Source organism: Cuculus canorus, chromosome 6, assembly GCF_017976375.1.
Source record: "Cuculus canorus isolate bCucCan1 chromosome 6, bCucCan1.pri, whole genome shotgun sequence".
Classification (NCBI taxonomy): Eukaryota; Metazoa; Chordata; class Aves; order Cuculiformes; family Cuculidae; genus Cuculus; species Cuculus canorus.
In genome coordinates this window covers 498205-521966 of record NC_071406.1, presented here as the reverse complement: position 1 = coordinate 521966, position 23762 = coordinate 498205, and the positions used below count along the sequence as shown (strand labels likewise).

General features: G+C 49.7%; 1 protein-coding gene across 2 annotated transcripts in view; it reads right to left on the bottom strand.

The window, feature by feature from the left end:
* Positions 1–23762, bottom strand: part of ACVR1 (activin A receptor type 1) — a 55212-nt gene that overhangs the window by 14797 nt on the left and 16653 nt on the right. For both annotated transcript variants that reach the window (XM_054069314.1, XM_054069313.1), the window contains 3 exons: positions 9106–9179; positions 4776–5030; positions 2819–3036 (listed from right to left, as the gene is read on the bottom strand). In XM_054069314.1, the coding sequence (XP_053925289.1) occupies positions 2819–3036; positions 4776–5030; positions 9106–9172 (540 nt within the window). In that variant the 5' untranslated portion in view covers positions 9173–9179. The remainder of the gene's footprint in view (positions 1–2818; positions 3037–4775; positions 5031–9105; positions 9180–23762) is intronic.

The window sequence follows — 23762 nt, the reverse complement described above, 5'->3', positions numbered from 1 at the left end:
CTCCAGGAAATTTTCTGTAACATAGCCTTTCTTACAAGTTTCTCTCAGTTCCTGGCACTTTTAGCACATGGAAACCAGACTTTAGACTGCTGACTTATAAAGCGCCATGAATGAGATTCTGATTGCGTGTTCAAGTCCCATTAGCTTTCTACACCACTAATACCCCGCTACTCCCGTGGCAAGCGCTTCCCTACTGGTTCAAAGTACTAACAGCCGTATTACTGGGATTTATTCTTTTTCTTCACAAAGGAAAACAGTATAAAAAAAGCATAAGTGTAACCAACTTGCTAACATTTCCAGTAAACTGCACTGCTGGGAAATTTCCTCAGCTCTTCTCACCATGTTGCTCCCTGAACCTATACAAACCTGTAGCACCTTGGAAAATCATCGGGAAGGGGTTGCACTGGCTCAGTTACTGCTGTGTTAGGAACCACCTTCCATATACTTATCATCCTTGACGTCACATGCACATTCCGATTCCTGCCCATTCTATCCCCTTCCCCTCACCCCCTCCCATGCTGTGTCTCCTCGCCTTAGGAGCACCAGGCTCTCTTCCCTGGCTGAAGCAACACTCTCCTCACTCCTTTCCCCACCCTGAGTGTTTCAGAAATGCACACTGGGGCATCCAGGTGTCTGATTACTCTGCTTTAACCTATTCTTCCCTAAAGAAGAATATTTCCTGCTCCCATGGTATCCCGTGCTGGCCATCCCAAACCCTGAAAATGTCCTTCCCAGGTCACATTCTCTGTGAACTGGAGGGTTTTCCACTGACTCTTCCAGCACTTACTCACAGTTCTATTTCATAGAACTGCCTCTGTCTCAAAACAAAGAGATGCAAGAAATAGTTTCCAGATGCTCAAAATAGTTCTGTTTCCTGAGCAGTCCCACGGATCTTTTAATAACTTCCCACAGCTGGGCCTGCAAAGCCATTGTCAGCTTCCAGGTGAGGAGGAACAACTGTCTCCTAGGGTGTTTTTTTGACCTAGTCAAAACCTTATGAAGTTCCATGGAGAAAAGGGTAAGGTCTTTCACCTGGGAATACACAACCCTGGAGTGCAGCTCAGACTGGGTTCCACCTGGCTGGAGAGCAGCTCTGTGGAGAAGGACCTGGGGGTCTTGGTGGACAACAGGCTCAACATGAGTGCGTACCATGAAAAAAGGCCAACAGGACGCTTGGGTGCATCAAGAAGGGCATCCTCACAGAGATAAAGAAATCACTATCCCACTCTGCTCCAGTACCTGGAATGCTGCGTCCAGCTTTGGACGCTGCCAGGCTGGAGAGGGCCCAGAGAAGGGCCACTAAGATGGCAAGAGGACTGGGAAACCTTCCATACGAAGGAAGGCCGAGACAGCTGGGTTTCCTCAGCCTTGAGATGAGAAGGCTTTGGGGAGACCTTATCACTATGTACCAATACATAACAGGTGTCTGCCAAGAGGATGGAGACACCCTTTTTATGAGGAGTCACAAGGCAAAGACAAGGGGCAATAGGTACAAGTTGCTCCCGAGGAGATTCTGATTGGATTCCAGAACACTTTTCCCCATAAGAACAGGGAAACACTGGAGTAATCTCCCCAGGGAGGTGGTGGATTCCTCTCCACAGAACCCTTCTAAGGCTCAGCTCAACAGGGTGCTGGGCCATCTCATTTAAACTATAGACTACCTAAAAGATTGGACCAGATGATCCCTTAGGTCCCTTCCAACCTGGCATTGTATAAAAACTGCTTCCCTGGATGTTGAGACCAACACTTTCTAAGGAAGATATCACAGGTTATTCCTCACTGAAAGAAATACCCAGTTAAGGTTCCCCCTCCTACAGAGAAGAGTGGTTCAGAACACAAAGAAAACACCCAGTCAGTTTATTTAGTAACATATTATTAGAAATATTTGTGTTTTGGACCATTTCTTGGCCACTTTTCAAGCCTGCAGTGAAAGCTGAGTATGGCAGGAAAGCACTAGAACGGAAAATGTTTTCCAGTCTCTTCATGTTGAAGAGATTTCATCTTGGAAATGCAGGGAGGAGAAAACTTTTCCTCATTGCACTGGTTTGAGAAGCAAACCTTCAAGCAGCCTCCAAAGCCTTACCGGCTCCATTTCAATAAAGCATAGGAGAGCTGCTGAGATCCCCTGTTTCTGGACCCAGGTGAGAGGGTAAGATACGTGAAGTCTTTGCAAAGGAAATGTTTCCCCATGTTGTTGTGTTTGTCAGACTGCGTGAACAAGGATGAATTTTAAAGACTTAAGTTTGAGTAAGCGGTTGTCATTTCTTAAAATTCCTACCGCTCTGCTGTCAGACTTACACATGTTTCTGAACCACTCCGAAGCTGCGAATGACCCAGGAGCCCCGCCACCGGGATAAAAGGAGTTGGGTTTGGAGCTTCTATAACTAAAAAATACCTGTACTTTCTTTTACCCTCAGCATCCCATCTTTTCCAGCCTTTCATACACCAAAGGTGCAATGCATTTTCATACCTTCCACATCACTCCCAGCTACCCAACAGCCAGGCACGCTCCAGTTTGCTGGGCAGCCATCACTTCTAGGGACATGAACAATGTGACTATGGTTCAAAGCAACCCTCCAGGTTAAAGGAGCTATACATGCAAAATGCTATTTTTTGGTTAAATTCCATTTAAGCTACAGCTTTGAAAGCACAGGAATGTCACCACACAAGTCCCAATACTCAGCATCTCCTGGCAGAGAAAGGTCCTGGTGTTGATGTGACCGCGTCTTGAAGGTCCAAGGGCGGGGGGGGGGGGGGGGGGGAGGTCAGAAGAGAAGGATGCCCATACGAACGTTCACCCCACACACAAATTACTTACTGCCAACGTGCTGTCGCCAACGTTCGATGCAATGAGTCCCTCAATTGTGCCGTACTCGGCGTCTCTGGAATTGAGCCTCTCCATGTGGTTTTTCTGTATTCTCCGGATGATCAGCACGGCTATTGCAGAGAAAACTATCAGTACTATCACAGGAGCCAGGATAACCATGATTAGTGTTTCCACGCTGTAGCCTGCAGCTTCTCCTTGGAAGGTTTGTCCTTGGAAAGGAGAGGGGAAGAAAAAATAATGGAAAAAATATTTAGAATTCCCAGAGATGGACTTTTTAAAAACAGGAGCACAGACACCAATATTTAACTCGGCAGAAGACACACCAGAGCTACAGCTATGCAGTGCACACCCACACTAAGGGTGCCATGGCAGTGTCTCCCAGCAGAGCCATCAGAATTGTAGAATCAAGGAATCATAGAATAGTTTGGGTTGGAAGGGACCTTAAAGATCATTTAGTTCCAACCCCCCTGCCATGGCCATGGCCATCTCACCAGATTGGGCTGCCCAAGGCCCCATCCAACCTGGCCTTGAACACCTCCAGGGATGGGGCAGCCACAGCTTCCCTTGGCAACCTGTTCCAGTGTCTTACCACTCTCATGGTGAGGAAATTCTTCCTAATGTCCAGCCTAAATCTGCCCCTCTCCAGTTTATACCTGTTCCCCCTCGTCCTATCCCCACAAATGGCCCCTCTCCAGCTTTCCTGTAGACCCTTTCTGGTACTGGGAGGTCGCTATGTCTCCTCTGAGCCTTCTCTTCTCAGGCTGAATAAGCCCAACGCTCTCAGTCTGTCCTCATAGGGAAGGTGCTCCAGCACTTTAATCATCTTTGTAGCCTTCCTCTGGACCCATTCCAACAGCTCCATATCCTTCTTATGTTGAGGATTCCAGAACTGGACACAGTATTCCAGATGAGGTCTCACAAGAGAGGAACAGAGGGTCAGAATCACTTCCCTCACCCTCCTGGCCACACTTCTTTTGATGCAGCCCAGGATGCGATTGGCCTTCTGGGCTGCGAGCGCACATTGTCGTCTCATGTCGAGTTTCTCATCGACCAGCACCTGAAGTCCTTCTCTGCAGGGCTGCTCTCAAGCACATTATCCCCCATCATGTAGTCAAAATGGGGATCGCCCCTACCCAGGTGCAGGACCTTGCACTTGGCCTTGCTGAACCTCATGACGTTCTCACCTCAATGAATACTTTGGGTTGGAAAAGACCTTAAAGCCCATCCAGTCCCACCCCCTGCCACGGGGAGCCACCACTGCTCTGGGCAACCTGGGCCAGGGCCTCACCACCCTCAGTGTGAAGAATTTCTTCCTACTGTGTCACTTAAATCTTCCACTTTCCAATTTAAAGATCTTCTCCCTTGTCCTGCCACTCCAGGCCCTTGTAAAAAGCCCCTCCCCAGCTTTCCTGGAGCCCCTTTCAGCACTGGAAGCTGCTCTAAGGTCTCCCCAGAGCCTTCTCTTCTCCAGGCTCAACAACATCAACTCTCCCAGCCTGTCCTCATAGCAGAGGTGCTCCAGCCCTTTGATCATCTCTGTGGCCTCCTCTGGACCCATTCCAACAGATCCATGTAATTCTGATGCTGGGGATTCCAGAACTAGACACAGGGCTCCAGGCAGGGTCTCACAAGAGCCGAGCAGAGGGGGAGAACAATCTCATCCCTATGGAACAAGCCCCATCTGTAACCGTGAAACCCACCCACCAGCAGTAACTAAACCCCGACCCTGACTGGGCACTTCAACACTCACCACCCCGATCATTCCACCTGCGGACATCAGGTGTGTCCAGCACATCCCAGCGTGAGAAGCAAGGGATAAAAGGCCTCACTGTGCTGATTAAACCCCCACCTTCACTAGCGCAGATGCCATCTTCCTCCCGTCACACCAGATGGGAGGAAAAAAACCCATTTTTTCCTTCTCAAGAGCCACTATGAATCCACCTCTCACCTTTAGAAGAAGGCAGCTGTGCGGTGATGTTCATGTTGCACAGGTATCCCTGGCAGCACTCAACAGCTTGGTCAGGGGACGGAGGTGTTTTGCATGTCATTTTCCCTTGTTCATAGACTTGGAAGCAGCCCTTCTGGTAAACCTTAGCACCATCGTTAATGCTCAGAGAAGCGAAACATTGCTGGCCTTGGCAACGATCTCCATTCCCACAGGACATGCCCTCACACACACACTCGTAGTGGATCAGCTCATCATCTGTAAGAGGGAAAAGGCAAGGAAAATGCAGGTATTCCCAACAGCCTCAGCCACACGGCGATAAAATCATCAGACAACAAAACTTGCTGTTTAAGGATGCAATGTTACTCCCACCTGGTGCTGAAGAACCACCAAGTAGGAGCTAATGAAGATAATGGAGTCAGGACAAAGCCATGGGTTGGCACCATCAGAGGACACCACTCATATTGGCCACTCCAAGGACTCAGTCTGGCACTGACTCTCCCACATACATTACTGTGTGGATAGCACAGGAGGGTCCCCACACAGACACCCAGCAGAGGAAACAGACCCTAATGAACAAACAATGCACACCTGAAACAGATGTGCTAAACCACACTGCAGTTCTGGATGGAAATGATTGCCATCAAGCATCCCAGAAACTACTTTAAATCGAATTATGGCCATTCCAGTCTGCACCAAGTACAGCTACACAGGATTCAGTGGGTTTAACCAGCCTGCCTGAATAGTCGATCCAGACCGACTTTCCCTGGAAGACAAGCCTTTGAGGAGTACTTTGTGAACAAAAGAGACTAGAAGTGAAGCATGAAGCAGCACGTGTTGTCAGCACGTACAGCGCCTCCCTCCCAGTGCCTGACACTCTGGCCAGGTAACAGAAAGAACTTGTAAGAGATGTGCAGAGTAGGGAACTGAACTTCTAGGTATCCTCAGCAAAGTATCCAGAGATCCCCAGCTGAAAAAACCCACTCCCTCTGTGCAGAACCACACTGGCCTGGGCAAGCCAGACAGCACAGTGCTCAGCCCTCCTGGGTACCACCAAGGATCCTCCAAGCTGTGATTCTCCTATGCAGGAACAGAGCTTCAGCCCTCCCAGCCAAGCCCACAGACACCAGATGGAGAAGGCGGGTTAACACTGGACGCTGAAAGGTGCCAGCAACCTCGCTGTGACCTTTACTCTACACCACCAGTTCCCCATCCAGCCAGTTCTATTTCCTATTTTAGATCCCATCACTGGACTGCAAATATTCTCAGCCATTTGGGAAAACATTGGTCTACTTATGTTTCAGGGGGAATACACTACCTCTGTTGACATCACATCCTAACGCTGAAGGGATCTCTTCACACAGTGACTCATTTCCCATCAGAACTGCCAACACAAGAGGCACCTGGCCACCCTTTCTTATTGGCAGCACAGCTTCTTCAACCACCCTTGACTTGAAAACCACCTGTGGTTACTGTGCAAGGTGGGCAGCAAACATGGAATTGAAATGAGGTGTAAAAGCATAAAAAAAAGCATAAACCCCTATACCACAAGGGTCTTCATTCTCTTTCTAACAACACAGTCTCTAGGTGCACCTTTTACAAAAGGACTATAACAACATCAAATCATTCCCTTCCAGCAATGCCTCACCACTACATGCCCTCCCTTTCCGTGTTTCCTAGATCTTAGGTGGGAAGGGACGCATGAGGTTCAAGGTCAGCTCCCTGCTCCTCACAGGACGAGGCTGTGCCTCACAGATACAGGTCAGTACCTCTTACTACACAGATACAATGTGTATTTAGCGCTTGCATGTGAGCAGGTACTCAGCGGGATAACCTACCCAGCACAAGACCTCTTCAACCACAGCCGTAAAAAAAGCCAGTTGGAGAGGTAAAGAGTCCATAAACAAACCCATCCTCCGCTCCTCAAAACACAGCTTCCTCACAGCCCAAGTTCGAGAGGCACCATTCCACCTAACCGATCGCTCTTTACCGAGGAGGGAGGCAAAGCAAACACGAGTGACCCCTCCGGTCCCAAGCGAACAGATCCCGCGGGAGCTCTCGGCCACAGCTGTGCAGCAGGAAGGCGCCGAGCCCCCTTCCCGCATACTGAACATGCCCAGACACTGCAGTCATCCACTAAGCTTGGGCACGCGCACCGGGCCCAGCTGCAGAGCCACCACAAGTGGCTGCCCAAGCCAAGACTGCTCGGAGCCGCACTGCAGATCGCTGGCTTGAGTGGGATCACCCTTCCAAATGGGAAACCCTGAACCCAGGAAGGTGGCAGGGTACGGGCCAAGCTTCAGAGCTCCTGAAAGCCACAGAGTTGCCAAAAACTCCAGTAGGATAAAAGGGACTTCACACTCAAAGGCCAAAATATTTAAAAGCAGCAATGTTCTTTTCCATTTTAAATGAACAGCTGGGACCTGCTAGGGCTTCGTAACTGAAGGAAAGCAGACTGCTCACAGAAAAGGAAAACTCATCATAGGAAGCACGAGGGGAGAAGAAGGGAAGGAATCGAGAAAGCACAGCCAAGCAAAGCAATCCTGTCACATCTCTTCTAGAGTCCCCCACAGGAGCTCTCACTGAGGGAGAGGAACACAGGCCAAACACAGAGCTCCCTCAAAGTATTACTGGATAAGCTCTCACTTGACACGGCAGCTCCATGTCAGAAATAGGAAACTCCCATCTTTCATAGGTGTCTCCTTGGCACCGGTGGGCAGGCACCAAGAAAACAATCTCTGCACATCACTGCTCACATGCTGTCCTCTCCTTTCCAAAGCCCCCTCCAGTGGCAGCACACCTGGCCCAGCTCTGCCTCTGCTCCCAGACAAGGCACAGCCTTGCACCTCCAGCCTTGGTCTTAGAGCCAGCTGGGGATAGAAAGAAAACATCTCAGCACAGATTCTGTAACGCTGATCACTCACTGGCATCTTCTCAACAAGAAGATGGTGTTCTAAGCACCAGAACCTACTTTCCTTTAAGTGGAGTCTGGAGCCCAGGGGTTCTGGGAGCAGCTGAGGGCCCTGGGGCTGTTTAGTCTGGAGAAGAGGAGGCTGAGGGGAGACCTCATCGCTCTCTGCAGCTCCTGGAAAGGAGGTTGTCGGAGGTGGGTGCTGGGCTCTGCTCCCCAGTAACAAGGGATGGGATGAGAGGAAGTGGCCTCAAGTTGTGCCAGGGGAGGACTGGATATTAGGAAATATTCCTTCACAGAAAGGGCTCTCAGGTCCTGGCAGAGGCTGCCCAGGGCAGTGGTGGAGACCCCATCCCTGGAAGGATTTCAAAGCCGTGTGGACGTGGTGCTCAGGGACAGGGTTCAGCGGTGGAGTCGGCAGTGCTGGATTCAGGGTTGGACTCAATGGTCTTAAAGGTCTTTTCCAGCCTGAATGATACTATGACTCTGGGGCCAGGTCAAATAGCCGAGACTCCCAGCTGCAGGGAGCTCTGGAAGGGCTAAAGTCAACCAGACCTCTGTACTATTTGACTCTTCACTTTCCATCATTCATTCTAATGCCCCATTTAACACACTTTGCCTCTTATTATTTGCATCAACACTTGAAAATAAACCCATTTCAGCAGAGTATTACAGAGAGGTTTCGCAAGACAGACACAAAGGAACACAGCTATGCCGTAACACCAGATATACCTCTTGTGTGACTTAAAATTTAAAACTGAGACAAACAAGAAACAATGCTACTCGCAGAAATCCTTTATTCAGCATTTTTAAAAGGCTGCAAAGTAGCAGGCATGCATCTTTCAGGAGGTTATCGCATCCAGAAGACCCTCAAACAAACCATCACCTCCTCTGCAGGGAAAACTCCCTTTTCCCATTTTGCTGAGATAAACCCTAAGAGCACTGCGTGCCAGAAAGCCTTTATGTGTGCACCACTGTGTAGCTGATGTGTGAAACGGTCACCTCCACATACAAAGACCATGCTGGAGCAGCCATGGAACAAACTCTATAAGAAATACTCTGAAGAGCCTTCCCAAAGGAAAAATTTGATTAAGAACACAAGCAACACAACTGCCCTTCAGCCCATGGCCTTCAACAACCTGCTCATTACACACCTCACTGATCTAACATTCAAACAAGGTCTTCCGCTTCCTTCCCAGGCCCCAGGAAGGGATGCACTCATCACATGTGCTAGGAGCTTTATGCCTAAACGGGCAAGGAACACCCTTTGCAGTAATTTGAAATGGAAAAGTAAAAGTCTTGATCCCAATAGGAGCCCAGCAATGCTGTCAGCCCACGGAGAGGTGCCCAGCACCCCATGAGCCAAGCCTGCACAACCCCAGCCCGTCCAGACAGCTCCCACCCCACCGCATGGTCACTCACCTGGCAAACTCGGGGAGGGAAATGCCAACATGATGAGCACGGGAAGGATCATAAATCCATCCACCATCGTAGGGCTGTGGAGAGAGAGGAGAGGTGAGTGCTGGGCATGCTTTCACTGTCACCACCCCAAAAATCAGTGTTTAGCCATGTCTTTCAGCAATTCCTTTTACAAAACACTAAACAACTGAGGTTGATGGGTCTCCTTTTTACTGTGTCTGGCTTCCCAAGTAATTTCCTTCATTTATAATGTTCATTATTTACTGCTAGTTTAAATCTGGGTTTTTAGAGCCACAGAATACCACGTGCAACTGCAGTACACATTCAGAAGCAGGCCAGTATAAACACACAAACCCCTTCACGTAAAGTAGATTTGCTCTTTTGACCAGGTATGAAAATGTCAAGTTCTTGGGAACTGAAAAGCTACCCACAAAACTGTCTTATTTGGGCTTTGAGGGGAAACAGAGACGATCTCACCCAGAAAACTCTGAATAGCTTCCTTCAACCAGCAGAAACCACTGCTAGGCGGCAAGAAAAGAACAAGATGTATTTAAGGCAGACACCACTCTTGGAAGAGAAATTTAAATCCCGGTGTAAACTGCTTTCCCAAGGGTTTCCCTTCCCACAGCCCAGCTCCCTGGCTCCACAGCTGGAGACTGGTAACTGCACCTCCTGTGAAAATTCCAGCTGTGGCCAGCATCAGGAGACACACCACTCCCCCTCTGACCATCAATAAAGGAGTGAATCCTCACAGGCATTCAGGTCTTTCCCAGGATACCTTGTCCTTGGCAAGAGAACAACAGCTCCTCTCTTTCCTGTGAAATCAGAACTATTTCACAGGCTGCTCAAAAGACCCTTTCTGCAGTTTCCTAACCTCTGCATTTAACTGACCTCTGTGACCAAGGAACAGCAACTAATGACAGCCAGTCTTCACTGAGAGAGAACCCAACAAGCAGGGCTGGATGACTCGGAACGGCTTGTCTATCCTGCGCTACCTCATTCGTACTGAGACTCCCTGGCCTAACCACACACCAGAAAATCTCAGGCAAATGCAGCGGCACGCAGTACGTGCTGAACAAGGCTCCTTTCCTGACCACGGCACTGAGTCATTACCACTCTTCCTACCTGTGTCTTCAGTCTTCAGATTCAATCCTAGTGAAGCAGATGAAACTAAATTCAACACTGCCACTTGTCTTTGTGATACCTTCTGTCACCGCCTTTGCAAACCATCAGCAGCTGCCCAAGCGCCTGCTAACGAAAGTCAAGCCATTCACTTCTGTTTATTTCCTGACACAGATCTGTTTTGCAGAATAAGAAACATCTCAGTAATTGCTTCATCATCAGTTAAGATAATTAAAAATTCCTGGACACGAGTTTTTGTCCTTAGAGGAAGGCTGAGGCAGCACTCGCCACTCATCGCCAGGAGCGAAACTCTCAGACACCCATTCACCAAGGAATGTGGCCTTCCTCCTCCCTGAGACGTGTCAGTGCATTCTGAATATCCATCGATATTTACCATTTCACAACTACGCTGGAAACATGATGGAACAGTCATATATAGCACAATCGCTGAGTGATCCAGCCTTGGAAGCTCAAAGCAGAAGAAATCCAACCCTCGGAACAACTGCTGCTCATGCTTGGGTCAGCTCAGAGGAGTTGGTGGCTGACACGAGAGCAATGTTCCCCTCTGCAGCCACCCTGTGCGCTGCCTTAGCTGGACGGCTTATACCAGCGTTTTTCTTGGCATCACACCCGGGGAACTCCCTGCAAGCCCAGACAAAGGTGCTCGCGAGACCTGCCCTCTCTCTTTCAACACATCCACGGTTCAAAGAGTAGAGGGAGAACGCTTTGATTTTAATGACAGGGCCCACGGCCGCAGCCGAGCTGGGCGAGCCGGCTGCGCTGGAGGCTGCCGGGCCAAGGGGAGTGCTCGGGGTGAGGCAGACAGGAACAGGCAGACAGGTCACACAAGGAACCTTTGGACAGCGGGGACACTGAGCACAAGGAAAACAGGCCTTATGGGAGACAAAAAATTAATTTAACAACACCGGGTAGATGAAGGCATTAAAGATCAACAGCAACGCCATCAAAAGCACTAAGCAGTTTGTGTTCTCTTCAAACAGTTTATTTCAATTCCCTAAGACCACATAAACATATGCACTCACAAGTCTCTACCCTGCATTTCTCAAATGGAAGAGGAGGAAGGAAATCCAAACTGCTCCCCCTGTGAAGAGGCAACCAACCTCCCACGGGAGCTGGCCCAGCAGGACTACTTCCCACTGCAAGGAGGGGAGCTGTAACACTCAGAGGGCTAAAGATCAGCTCCCTGTCCTCCAGTTCCACATGCCCTCACATCCCTGGGCCAGACCTGGGCTTCAGGAGAAAGTCAGAATGAGGTGAGGCAGAGAAGAGCTCAGCAACAATCATGGGGATTCTAACCAGCCCCAACCAGAGGGATCAAATAGGAAATGGCGGTAGCAGCCATTCCCTATCCCTCATCCAGAGCACTGTTCTGAGCTCCTCTGCGGCAAAGCTCGAGGATGACTTCATTGAGTGACACACCTGAAATTACACCACAGTTTTTGTCAAACACCATTCAGCACCTAACAGAACGGCAGCTGGCATCCTGCCTTCCCTGCTTCCAGCTGCAGGAGAGGCGTGTGAAGCAAAGGGCAGCCACCACAGTGAGCAGCAAGCACCAGGACAGAGGTTGGTCTGGCCCAGAGACTGGGCTCAAGGGCAGGAAACACTTACCCAGTGCCTACAGAATGGCCTGTGGAACCATGGGCACGCAGCCCTGATCAGCAAGAGACTGTTCGGGCAAGCCTCTTCCACGTGGTTCCACTTACAGATATGCTTTTCCTATTACACATGCAACCAAAACATCAGACTATAAACAGGCTTTAGGCACTTCCAGTACCACAAGAGGCTACAGAAAAGCTGGGGAGGGACTTTTCACAAGGGCTTGTAGTGATACGATGAGGGGAATGGTTTTGAGTTGCAAGAGGGGAGATTGAGATGAGATCTTGGGAAGAAATGTATTGCTGTTCAGGTGGGGAGGCCCTGGCCCAGGGTGCCCAGAGCAGTGGGGGCTGCCCCATCCCTGGAGGGGTTCCAGGCCAGGTTGGATGGGGCTTGGAGCCCCTGATCCAGTGGGAGGTGTCCCTGCCCATGGCTGAGGGTGGAACTGGATGGGCTTTGAGGTTCTATGACTTCACAGCATGCATCCTCCCCTCAAAAAAAAAAAAACAAAAAAAAAACAAAAACAAACAAACAAAAAAACCCAAACCCAAACACTTAGAATTTAAGCCCTGCTTCTATGAAGCTTTGCTCCCTCCCGTAGACATTCATCTTCCCCAAAGTCTTAAGGAGTATTTTGGCTGCTTCTGCTGAGAAGCACTGTGCACGGTTACCACAGCCAATAAAAACCCCACCTGGTGTGTACTCACCACCAATCACAATCCTGTGCCGCCTATACAGACTCAGTGTGGCTCCTAGGCTTTTGCCGGCACAGCCCTTGCACCACCTCACAGGATCTACTGGGCTGGAGGAGCAGAGGGAAGAGGGAAGGAGTTGGGAGGGAGCCTCTGACCTTCACTAAATACTGATTTTCCTTCAAAAATTATCTGAGAGAAGTGCATCCACTCTAAAGATTAAAAATGAGAAATCAAACTCTAAAAGCATGTCGAGCCATTAATCCCTGCTCTAAGATAAGAGCGCAGATCAGGTGAGGTCAGACAAGTGCTGCCCTCAGCTCACACTGTTACCCACCACGCAGTTCAGACAGTCGAAACCCTGCCAGAGCCTCGGCACAGGTGTCACCACCCTGTGCTGGCTGCCATTTCGCTCAAGCTCTGCTGGATCCACCGCATGCCTGTTGAATCAGCAGCTAAAAATAAGCCTAGAGAGCGTACCGCTCGTGCGCAGCTGTGGGACGCTGGGCCGGGAAGCTCCTTTCCAGGGCCCCCATCAGCCCTGGCACCGTATGGCTCCAGGGCCCCACTCTGGTCTTACAGGACCCCACATTCCCACCGAACCTGCTCGAAGAGATGGAACAAAGCCCACACGCAACACCATGGCCGGGCTTTCGTGCTAGCTCACTCCCAGGTCATCCCAGCAGCAAAGTGCAAACACAACGGGGGCCAAGTCTGGAGTCCCATTTCCACTGCTTAAAGCAGACTTTAAAGCAATTAATGACATGCACATGTGACAACTCGGTTCAGGCTCCAGTGACACCAGTGAGCATCTCTTCCATGTGCTACTTGTTTAGAGACAGAACATGTAAATTCTAACGCAAAGAACAAAACATTCCGCAATCAAAGTCCACGGCAAGTTGCTGCAGATCTAGAGATCCACAAGAGATCCACTGACTAGCTGTTTAATCACAAAGCTTCTTCCAGAGGGAAAGACTGACACTGAATCCAGATAAAGAAAGAGGAACCAGAAAGCAACCAGCAAACAACACAGTTTATTTTCCTTCCTAGACGCGCTATCTGCACCAGTTTTGGCCGCAACTCCCTATGAGTGTGCCCTTGGGGAGAGCTCTTCCCACTGCAGACCCAGCACAGGGCACACGCAACACCACCCCCTGGGATCAGAGCACACACACACACACACACCCCCCGAAATCAGAGCCACAGATGGCATCCAGTGTCTGTGAGTTTCATCCATGTACAGGGAAAAGATCAGTTGTTCTTAATGTCTTCCTACAAAAGCATGTAATTGCAAACCCTGAAACACGCTGCTGGTCACAATGGAAAAGTCGCTTTTGAAGCAGCAGCCAAGAGATCTCTAAGCGCTACAGCCAGTGAAGGGAACTCTGCTCTGGAGCAGGCAGGTACTCACTTGGAACCCCACTCCAGACTCCAAAGGAGTAATCAGGTGAGCTGTTCTCAGAAGCCTCGGGGAACAGTAACACCTATCACATGGCAGATGGATTACTTGCTTAGGGTACGCAGCCCAACACAGATGCACAACTGATCGATTCAGACACAAGAATCAACAGAGTTCTCAGGGTTTGTGTTCATAAATCCTAACATTTTAAGGAACCTGTTCAGAAAACTCCATTCCCAACACTTTCTTTTCTATTTTCACAGCAATTATCTATTGCTTTCCCTTTTCTACCTAAGAAAACTCTCCCACCAAACCACTCCTTTGTGGCTCGACAGCAACTCAGGGGTGCAGGGGAGCTGGGATTCACAGCTGAGACTGTCAAGACCACTGCTGGCAGAAGCCACGGAGGAGAGGAGAGCCAGGAGCTGGGACAACACGAACACCACCCTCACAGCAGCTTCCAATGCCACCAACCCGACACAGAGCAAACACCAAGCTAGGCAAAAGAGCGAGGCCAATTAGGGAAGACATTCAAGTTTCATCTCAATGGGATACAGACCTGGGAATGCAAATCCTGAGAAGATTCAAGACTTCTCTAGGGAGATGAGGCAGCCACACCATCACCGAAAGGTCCCATGGCGACCTGCCAAGAGCCCAAGGGCTGTACATACTTTGCACGTACCTCACCAGATCCATATCAAAAGAAAACATCCACAGCACTGGGTTGCAATTCTGCCATCCACAATAGCCTCACGCAGGCTGAATTCGTCAGCAGCTGTGCCTTTAGAAGGAAAGACCCACATTTAAAAGCAATAATTCACAGCTTGTTGGGTTTTTTAAATTGAAACTCTCACAAACATCCTCAGACCAGCAAGTACAAAGGCATTCCTGGTGCCTGAAACCGGCAGCCTGGGCTATTCCTTTCTTAAAGCCCAAAGCTTTTGCCAAAGTCCAGCAAGATGGAAAGCGGCCACCACCTCCATTTGGTGGCCCCCTGGAAGTGCACAAGGCACGCATCAATACACTTAAACGTGCAAAAGATCAGCACCTCAGAAGGCAGAATGTCTCAAATGACCATAAAAACACAGAGAGCAGAGCGTGCGAAAACACTGGTTCTCCTGCACTCCTCGACACCACCAAGTAAGAATAAAACCAGCAGGAAAAGACAACCTACACAAGGCAAACTATCATGGACGTTACTCCTCGCAAGGCTGTAGCTCTGCACAGGAGCTCCCTAGGATCTCAAAAGGAAAGGAAGAGTTAAAGCACGAGCATCACGGATAGGAATAAAACCCTGTCTGGTCTCTCCCAGCAGATGCAAGTAAGGATTCATATATTGCCAACGTCGTCACCCAAAGGCTCCAGCTGACAGACAAAATGCAGGAAGAGTACAGCACAACAAATACAGTGCAGTCAGGGTTGGGGTGGGACACAGACACCAAGGTACTACACAATCTCTTCTCTATGAGAGATAAAACCTCACCTAGGCAAAGCAGCAAACCAGAAGCAGCACCAGCCGCTTCCAGAGTGGGATGGGGAAGGCACGCATCACACAGTGTCTCCTTCAGCAGAGGGGAAGGCACCTCTCCCTTGTGCCCTGGACAGGGGCGATCCCTGGAGAACAAGCAGAGTGGCCGAGGGCCCAGGACACACAAGGGGCGCAGAGGAGACCCAAAGCAATGCTGGTTTCCCCATGCAGGACATCTGGGGACTAGGTGGGCTCCCGAGCTGTGTGTGGGCTGCAGAACCTCTCTGCATGGTTGAGGGAAGCAGCAGAGAGGAGTGGCTTGTCATCAGAAAGCCGAGTGTAGAACCTGAGGTGGTGTGCAAGTACTGCATCAGCATGGCCACCTCAGGCAACCCGGCAGTGGACGGCTTACCCAAATGAAGCCAGCACAAATGTTTTTAAATTCATCTGAATAAAAACATATATATTGCAGCTTCCTGGAGCCTTCAAAGTCACATACGTATCTTTCCCAATCGTTTATTGCCGTGCAGGGTAAATAAATTCCCCAGGAGGCAGCTATGGAGGATTAACATCGCACCGTGGAACTGCTTTCCTCTGTGGAGCCTGCAAACAGCAACGTCCCTCAAGTCGGTGCGCATGGTTCACTGACTGTGCCAGCACTGTCAGCATCCTGAACGCTTGCAACTCTACATGTGCAAAGTCCCAGCTACAGATGGTGCTGTTTATACAGGCACATCAACAGCTAGGACTTTGCAAGCAGCTTCATGAGACGAACAGCCAAGCAGGCAGCAGCTTCACCTGAGGCATCGCGCAGGTATCAGCTCAAGACACTGTTCTATGCACATCAATTACTGTGGCTCCTCACATATTTCACATCTAAGCAAAGATGCTATTTTACTGTACTACATACATTTTATTGCTGCACAGGTACCACGGCAAGGCACACAGACACCTCCTGCCAGAGGGAAACACTGAGCTCTAATCACCATGAGAATGGCTCCATGGCACAGCTGCCACATGAAGTTTCTAAGAATTTCCCTAGGAGAAACAATTCCCAGTTGCAGACAGCCCTTGGTACAGCTTTAGCTAGGGCCATTCCAAGCACCTGCACAAGGTGGAGACCATTTCCATTAACATCTGGTGACTTCAATTTGTGCTGGGGCCTTGGGCATAACAGGCAAGCAAAAAAAAAACAAAAACCCTTTTGAATCCTACAAGACACAGTACTTTTCTCCCCAAACTGCTCTCTGTGAAGCCAGTACCGTTGCTGCACAGAGCTTCCAGTGAAGATCTAAGCACCCTCTAATCTAAACAGGTATTCAAGACCAGGTTGGATGAGACCCTGGGCAGCCTGATCTAGTGGGACGTGTCCCCGCCCGTCGCAGGAGGGTTAGAATTAGATGATATTTAAGGTCCCTTCCTACCCAAACTATTCTACGATTCTAAGATCCTAATACTCACTTCTTCCCCTGCATTTGTTTCTTCTTTCCATGAGAAGCTAGAGTCTGACTATATGACGTGAACAGCCTTTAAAGTCCATCTCTCATCATGACTAGCCCTGCTGAAAGATAAAACCATAGCCCAGCTCCTACAAACATATTAATCAGGCGGTTTCTTACTGCAGCCTAGTTTGGTGTTTTCACATAGACCTCAAGAGGTGCAAACGTGCTTTATTTTCAGCCTCTGATGTTATCATGCCAGATCACTGGGAGCCAAACTCTGGAAGCTCCCTCACTGCCGCAGGATCACCCTTATCTGTGTCTGTGCTTCACCACCACCTCACCTGCACATCAATAATCCCAGTGGGATTTCACCTGCCTGGGAAATTCTGAATCCCTACAGCTACCTTCACAGGAATACTCTGCTCACGTCCCTCCGCACAAACACCCTAACCAGAGGGCAACTCACGGTATTTTGATAAGAACTAGCTAAAAATCATTGTTTTAATCCATTTCGTTGCACTGGCAGAACAATCCAAAGGCAGTGTGACACAGCACACACAGCCATTCCCTAAAGTGAAGCCACTCCGCTGACAGCAGTGCAGAGGGCAGAGAGATGTGGAACGGGAGATGCAGAGCAGCCCTTGATGGAGGGCAGAGTGCTGCCTAGTGGCCACCAGCGTGCCCACTCCATGGCCAGGGGCACGGCAGGCAGGAGGAATCCCAGGAGAGCCACCTTTAACCCTTGGCCTATCGCTCACAGGTTACACCGGGACCGGCACAGTGCTCTTCAGGAGTGATGGGCTGCTACAAAGTATGAAAGGTTAAGGGACGTAAGCCTCGAAGTTTAACTGCTCCTGAGACAGAGGGAGCCAAACACAAACTTAGGCAGTATTTTTAGGGCAAATCAAACTGAGGACAGAAGTTCTGAACGCCCCACAGGCACATGGTGCTGAGTAGCCTTCCATCCCACCCCATGCCTTCATTAATTGTCACTTTGGTGTCAAAAAAGCTGAATGCCATCAACAATCCAGAGGAGAAAACACTTTGCTGTGTGAGAAAATAAGGTTCTCCAGAGAAGTATCTACACCCCCACAGGATTTTAGCAGCACTGTTGTAACGTTTGGCCTTACCTGTTCGGACAGGCCAGAGACAGAGTTATGTTACAGCAATGGTGGTCCACCTTCCCGCTTCAAAGCAGCCAGAGCGGGAAGCTGTGCCAGCCCCAGGACTTCTCTGGGTGCTTTCCCAGCCCCAGCAACCCTTCCTCCATTGATGTTATGCAAATTGGCCACTGCTCCGCAGAGCAATGCAGAACCTCATTAAAGCTAAAACCATACCATTGGTCGGTCAGGCACCATCCAAAGATGAAATCCACTTTAAGTCACATTTAAGGAGCCAGCAAGGCAAAGAGCAGTTACGTTCTTCTCCACCCTAGAACTCCTCAATGACACTTTTCCTCCCCCAGCAGCAACACAAACCTCAGTTACTTGTTCATACCACAGCCTTACCTGCTGTTCTCGTCCTCCACTGTGACTGTCCAGCTCCTTTTCCCTTGCTTTGCTCCTACTCCCTCTGTGCATCCTCCTCTCCCACCTGGCTCTGCAGCCTCTACCACAGGTCCCTGCTCCGCTCGCGCCGTACCCTCAATAGCCTCACCTACCAACACTGACCTAGCAAACATTCAAACCTGTGTGCTGAAAGAGCTCCAGCTCCAGGTCTTCCTTCACAGAATCCTCTGTCCTGACATTCCTCAGTTGCTGATTTAGCTGCATTTATTATCTTGATCTCACTGGCAAAATCCACGTCCCTCCTTTTAATGGAACTACACTTTCACAGGCACAACTGACGCTCATTACTGCCATGCTACGCAACCCTCAGCCTAATAACCAGGCATCTTCTCACCTCTCCCCAAGTTAAATTTACTCCAAATACATAAAATTCTGACACTTCTTTCCAGAGCTGTTATAAATATTGCCTTTTCACCTATTTACCTGTAAGCTTTCAGATTCATCCACCTCGCACAGCTGTGCCAAACCTGACCGCACTTGTAGATGTTCAGAAAACCCTTCCATGCATTTCCCCAGACTGCCGTTTTAATTGCTGCTATGGGTGCCAAAACGGTCAATCCCAGTACAACTAAATCCCCGTGGTGACCTCATACATACCGCTATCTGCAAAGTGAAGTCAAAGATCAACTCTCTTCACAGACACACCTAGCACTGGATCTCAGAATGAAGGACTGCCCAAGAGCGACTGACAGCGTCTGCCAACAACCACGCAGAAACAGAGCTGTTCTCTCCTGGTTACACTGAGCTTACACCACCCACACAGTGGCAATTCCCGAGGCTCAGCATTTCGACAGAGAGGATTCAGCCATGACTGTCAATAAACCTGAAGACAACAGGTCAAAAATAGCCTTCACCATCCGATTACAAAAAAAAAAAAGCATCCAAACACACTTTGGGCCAAGAGTCCTCCTCACCGATGCGAGGAGATGGAGTAGGACACCACTCTGATAGGAAGAAGATGACAGAGCAGGTGACCACACCACTTGTTTGTCCAGTGTCAGGAATTATTTGGCATAAAGCCATTTTCCTCCAAGATGAGCATGCACAAGCTAAAGCAGTGCATGTACTTCCCACAAACAAGCTTTTATGGAAAATGTTTCCACGGAATGGGTGAAGAGCACTGCCAGAGGCACAAGAACCTGAAATCTGTGCCCTGGATGGTTATCATCATCATCCCATCAGCACAGATGACAACACTCATGAAGAGGTCCAACAGGCAGTGTAAAAAGGTGTCCATGTCCTATTGCTGCTCAGAAGAAATGGAAAGCTGGATCAGTCTGCAAGGCCAGAACTCCCTTCACAGGAATCGGAGCTTTCACCTGTCCCCTGGTCACAAAATAGACTCTTCCATGCTGTAAAACTTTCCATTCACAGAAAAACAGCAACAAAACCAGACCTCGAGCTCTCACCAACATGGATCCAATCCTGAGCGCTCCGCAGTTTGCAGGAACACAGCTGCAGTGATAAAGCAATAGCTGCCATGTCTGCTTGTGAACAGCCAAGCAGGACAGGAATCATCTTTACTTTGGCTGGACTAGACACTAAGGAAACCACAATAAAATGGACTGAGGCATCCAGAATTATTCTCAGAAAATAGGCCAGAACAGGCACGAAAACACCTGGGCTTGGCCTGACTCATGAACCACACACACAAGACACCGCGCTGCTGCCTCCGGGCAGACAGGCAGAGGAATGCAGAGGAGCGGAGGTCGGCAGGAGTCTCCTACGCCAGATCATCTTTCTGTATCTCCCTCCAGCAAACATGGGCAACAGCCCGTTCATTCTGAAGCTCTTCCTACAGCCCACTCCTGTAGGGTTTCCAAGGATGGCGGTTCTGGAACATCAAAGAAGGCTTACACAACCAGAGCCGGCCAGCTGGCTACAGGTACAGACTCCCACCTCTGGAGGAAAAAAAGAGCCAAAAAGAGTTTTATCACTGCCTATGTCAATACACACGTCCAACCGGCTAAGACTGCACACACTCCACATTTCTCTTACTCTGCTGCTTCCCACCCACCCAAGACAAATCCAAACCCTTGTTTCAATAAATTATACAAACTGTAATCACAGAATGGTTTGGGTGGAAAGGAACCTCAAAGCCCATTCAGTCCCACCCCGTGCCGTGGGCAGGGACACCTCCCACTGGATCAGGGGCTCCAAGCCCCCCACCCAACCTGGCCTTGAACCCCTCCAGGGATGGGGCAGCCACCACTGCTCGGGGCACCCTGGGCCAGGGCCTCCCCACCCTCACAGCAAAACATTTCTTCCTTCCTAAGAGTTCATCTAACACCCTCCTCTTTCAGCTGCAAACCCCATGACGAGGACAATTTATCTGAATTGCAAGCAGCGAACAGACAAGACTTAAGGTCCCAGAAGGGCTGCAGCAGCTTGGCTCCTCCAGGTCTCAGGCGAGGCAGTGTCGGCGCTATGAACTGTTAGCTCTGCAGTACTACACAGGGGAAGTAAACCGCACATTCTTACAGGAATCGCACTCCGAGGTCAAAACTCTGCAGGGCAGCTGCACCGCGCAGGAAGGGCCGGGCGATGGGATGCAAGGCCCGAGCAGAAATTGCTGTTCCCCAGTCTCAGCAATGGAAGGGAAAAAATGCAGGAGGAAATAAGCAGAACTACAGCAATCGTTGAAAAATAAAACTGCTCGGACATGCTAGAAATAAGCGTGAGAGGAGACACGGGTCAGGAGGAGACTCAGGACACAGCATATTTACATATTCAATAGAATAGAACATGGAAAATGGATTATTAATGGATCAATACATTTCACCTACAGACCAGCTCAAGAATTGCTTCCCTGGCCTCCACAAACACACCCAGAAAGCATCTCAGCAGTCTTAGTTCATCATGGATTCCACATGGTTCCTTTACTGAAAGCTGCTACTACCAAGGTGGCTCCAAGTTGCCCAGAAAAGCATTCACCGTGAGAGAGCATCTAGTCCACGGCTCGGCATGCAGCATCCAGGTCACACTAGAGACAGAGCCTGCAGCTCACTTCCCTCCAGATGGATTCCAGCGTGCGCATGCCCAAACCACTCTGCAACCTGCAATATGTGGAGTTCATTGGAGGGCAATGAGCTTCACTAACCACACTGGTGCTCCAAGACAGAACTGATGGACTTTAGAGCTGTGAAGCCATCCGAGCCTGGCAGCCCACTTTACTGACATCCCTTCACCCCAGCCTCATGTCCCCATCCAACATTCTTCGGCGGCGACAACAGGGAAGCCAGCAGGACCGAGATGCATGCTGGGGGCAGAAGAATGAGGGCTAGGAATTAACTTCTAACTGAAGGGGGAACTTACACACCCACACAGAACCCCACTGCTCTCCAAGCACATCACTGTTCAACTCTAATGCTTCCAGCCTCCTCAGCTGTCTCCTCTCCCAGTCAGCACTGGTCGTGGCCGATCCAAAACTCCTTTCCCAAGGAGACAGCATTGGTTTATCGGATGCTTGGGCAACGCGTGTTCCATCAGCAGAGTTTTTATCTCCCCTTTTTCCTGTCAGTATGGAACCAGCCAGTCTGACTCTGCTGACATTAAGAATGCTGACTTTTCCTCATTCACTATCTCCAAGCCAAAACAACATCTGGAACTTCAGCTTGCCGTGCAAAGGAGAGAGACAGATTAGAATTGGAAAAAGCTACACAGCAGCTCCCGAAGTTTTATAAACCTCTGCTTCTGTCTTGATTTCCCATAGACGCCTTCCAAAACATAAAAACTGAGCCCCTCAGACTCCCACATACCACGCAAAGCCCTTTCCACTCCAAAATCACCTCAAAAAGGATTATCAGAAAAAAATAACAGGAACAGGTCTGATAGGGAAGCTTAGAGTGAGAATTCAACCTAGTGCTTTACACAAAACAAAGGTGACATCCCCATGACCTAGAAAAGGAAACCACACAAAGAAATATTGCTGGTGTGCGTTACTTGATAAAGCAATGGAACAAAACCTGGCGCCGTTTCAGCAGATATAACTGTCCCGCTTTACAGACAGCTGTCTCCGGTATCGCTTAAGTGCGCTTTTTGCTTAGATCATGGTCAGTGAATCATGAAAATCGATATGGAGAAAAAACAAACGCGGGCTGCAGACACACGGAGGAGCGTGTACAGGCGAGCACCAGCCTCTTCAGGAGAGAGGGCCCAACAAACCTGTGTTGCCCAACAACAGGTCTTTAACTCTTTGCAGCTAATTAACAGAAGTTGTGGCTACTGGTTAGTTTCTAACCAGCTATCCAGTGGGAACAACGAGCTGAAGGCTCAGCACCAAAGGCGCACTCTCCCACTCTGCCTCCTCTCCCGGCAGACGGCACACCTCACTGTGACAGAGGCCTGGCTTCCAGCCCAGCACATAGCTCCGGCACAACTGGACACTCTAGCAAAGCAGAGTTGGACAATGGTGGCTGTGGTGATTTCCACCCATCACTCCCTGGCAGTGCCCACCACCCAAACCTGGGGCTCCCGGTGCTGCCAGCAAAACCCATCCTCAGCATCCATCAGGTGCGCTCAGCCAGCGCTGCTGGTCAGCCTTCCCTCAGCTGCTTCCGACAGCCACGCTGCCGTGTGCTAAGCAATGACTGCTAACAGAGAAGGAATGCTCATCTCTGTAAGGCACCAGCTCCCCTGGACAATCACACAGTTTGCAGTCCGGGGCCGCAGGAAGCCATCTCGCTGCCAAAGCACTGCCAAATGCAGGAGTTTTTCAGCTGACAATCACACAAAATGAATGTGAATGCACAAAGCGGAATAAAAGTGTATGTTTTCAGGAAGAAATAAAACCCATGTCACAGGTTTCTATATCCAGCAGCAGAGTTTAAGCCTAACACTGAGTGGAAACCAATTAAAGCAGCTCCTGTTGAACAGAACCCATCGCGTTGCCAGGGGAAGGGCAGAGTGCCAGCCGCTACATTGTACAGCTGCTATAACCATGTCTCACAGCAATGACGATCGCTTCAAATAGACAGACATCTCATGCCGGCTTTGGGGAAGCAACAGCACCATCAGCTCAGATGGTAATTTGCAGCTGAACACGTACAAAACCCTTCCACGCAATACTTCAGAAATCACTACTATTTTATTTTAGCACATTTTTGCTTTGCACCCAGCTGCTGCCTGTCCCCAAGGCACCAACTAAGTCTGAGCCACCTCCTTTCTCAAAAGTATTAACCACAAGCAGCAGCACTGATGCAAAGTATGAACACGTCTACAGCTTCCCCGCACTCAGCTCTACCCGCAGCCATTGCCCAGCACTCCCGCCACCGTGGGTCTCCATTCGGCAGCACGGGCCACGCAGTGCTCCAATAAAGCCAGGCACTGGTGAGCATACATGCAGATTAG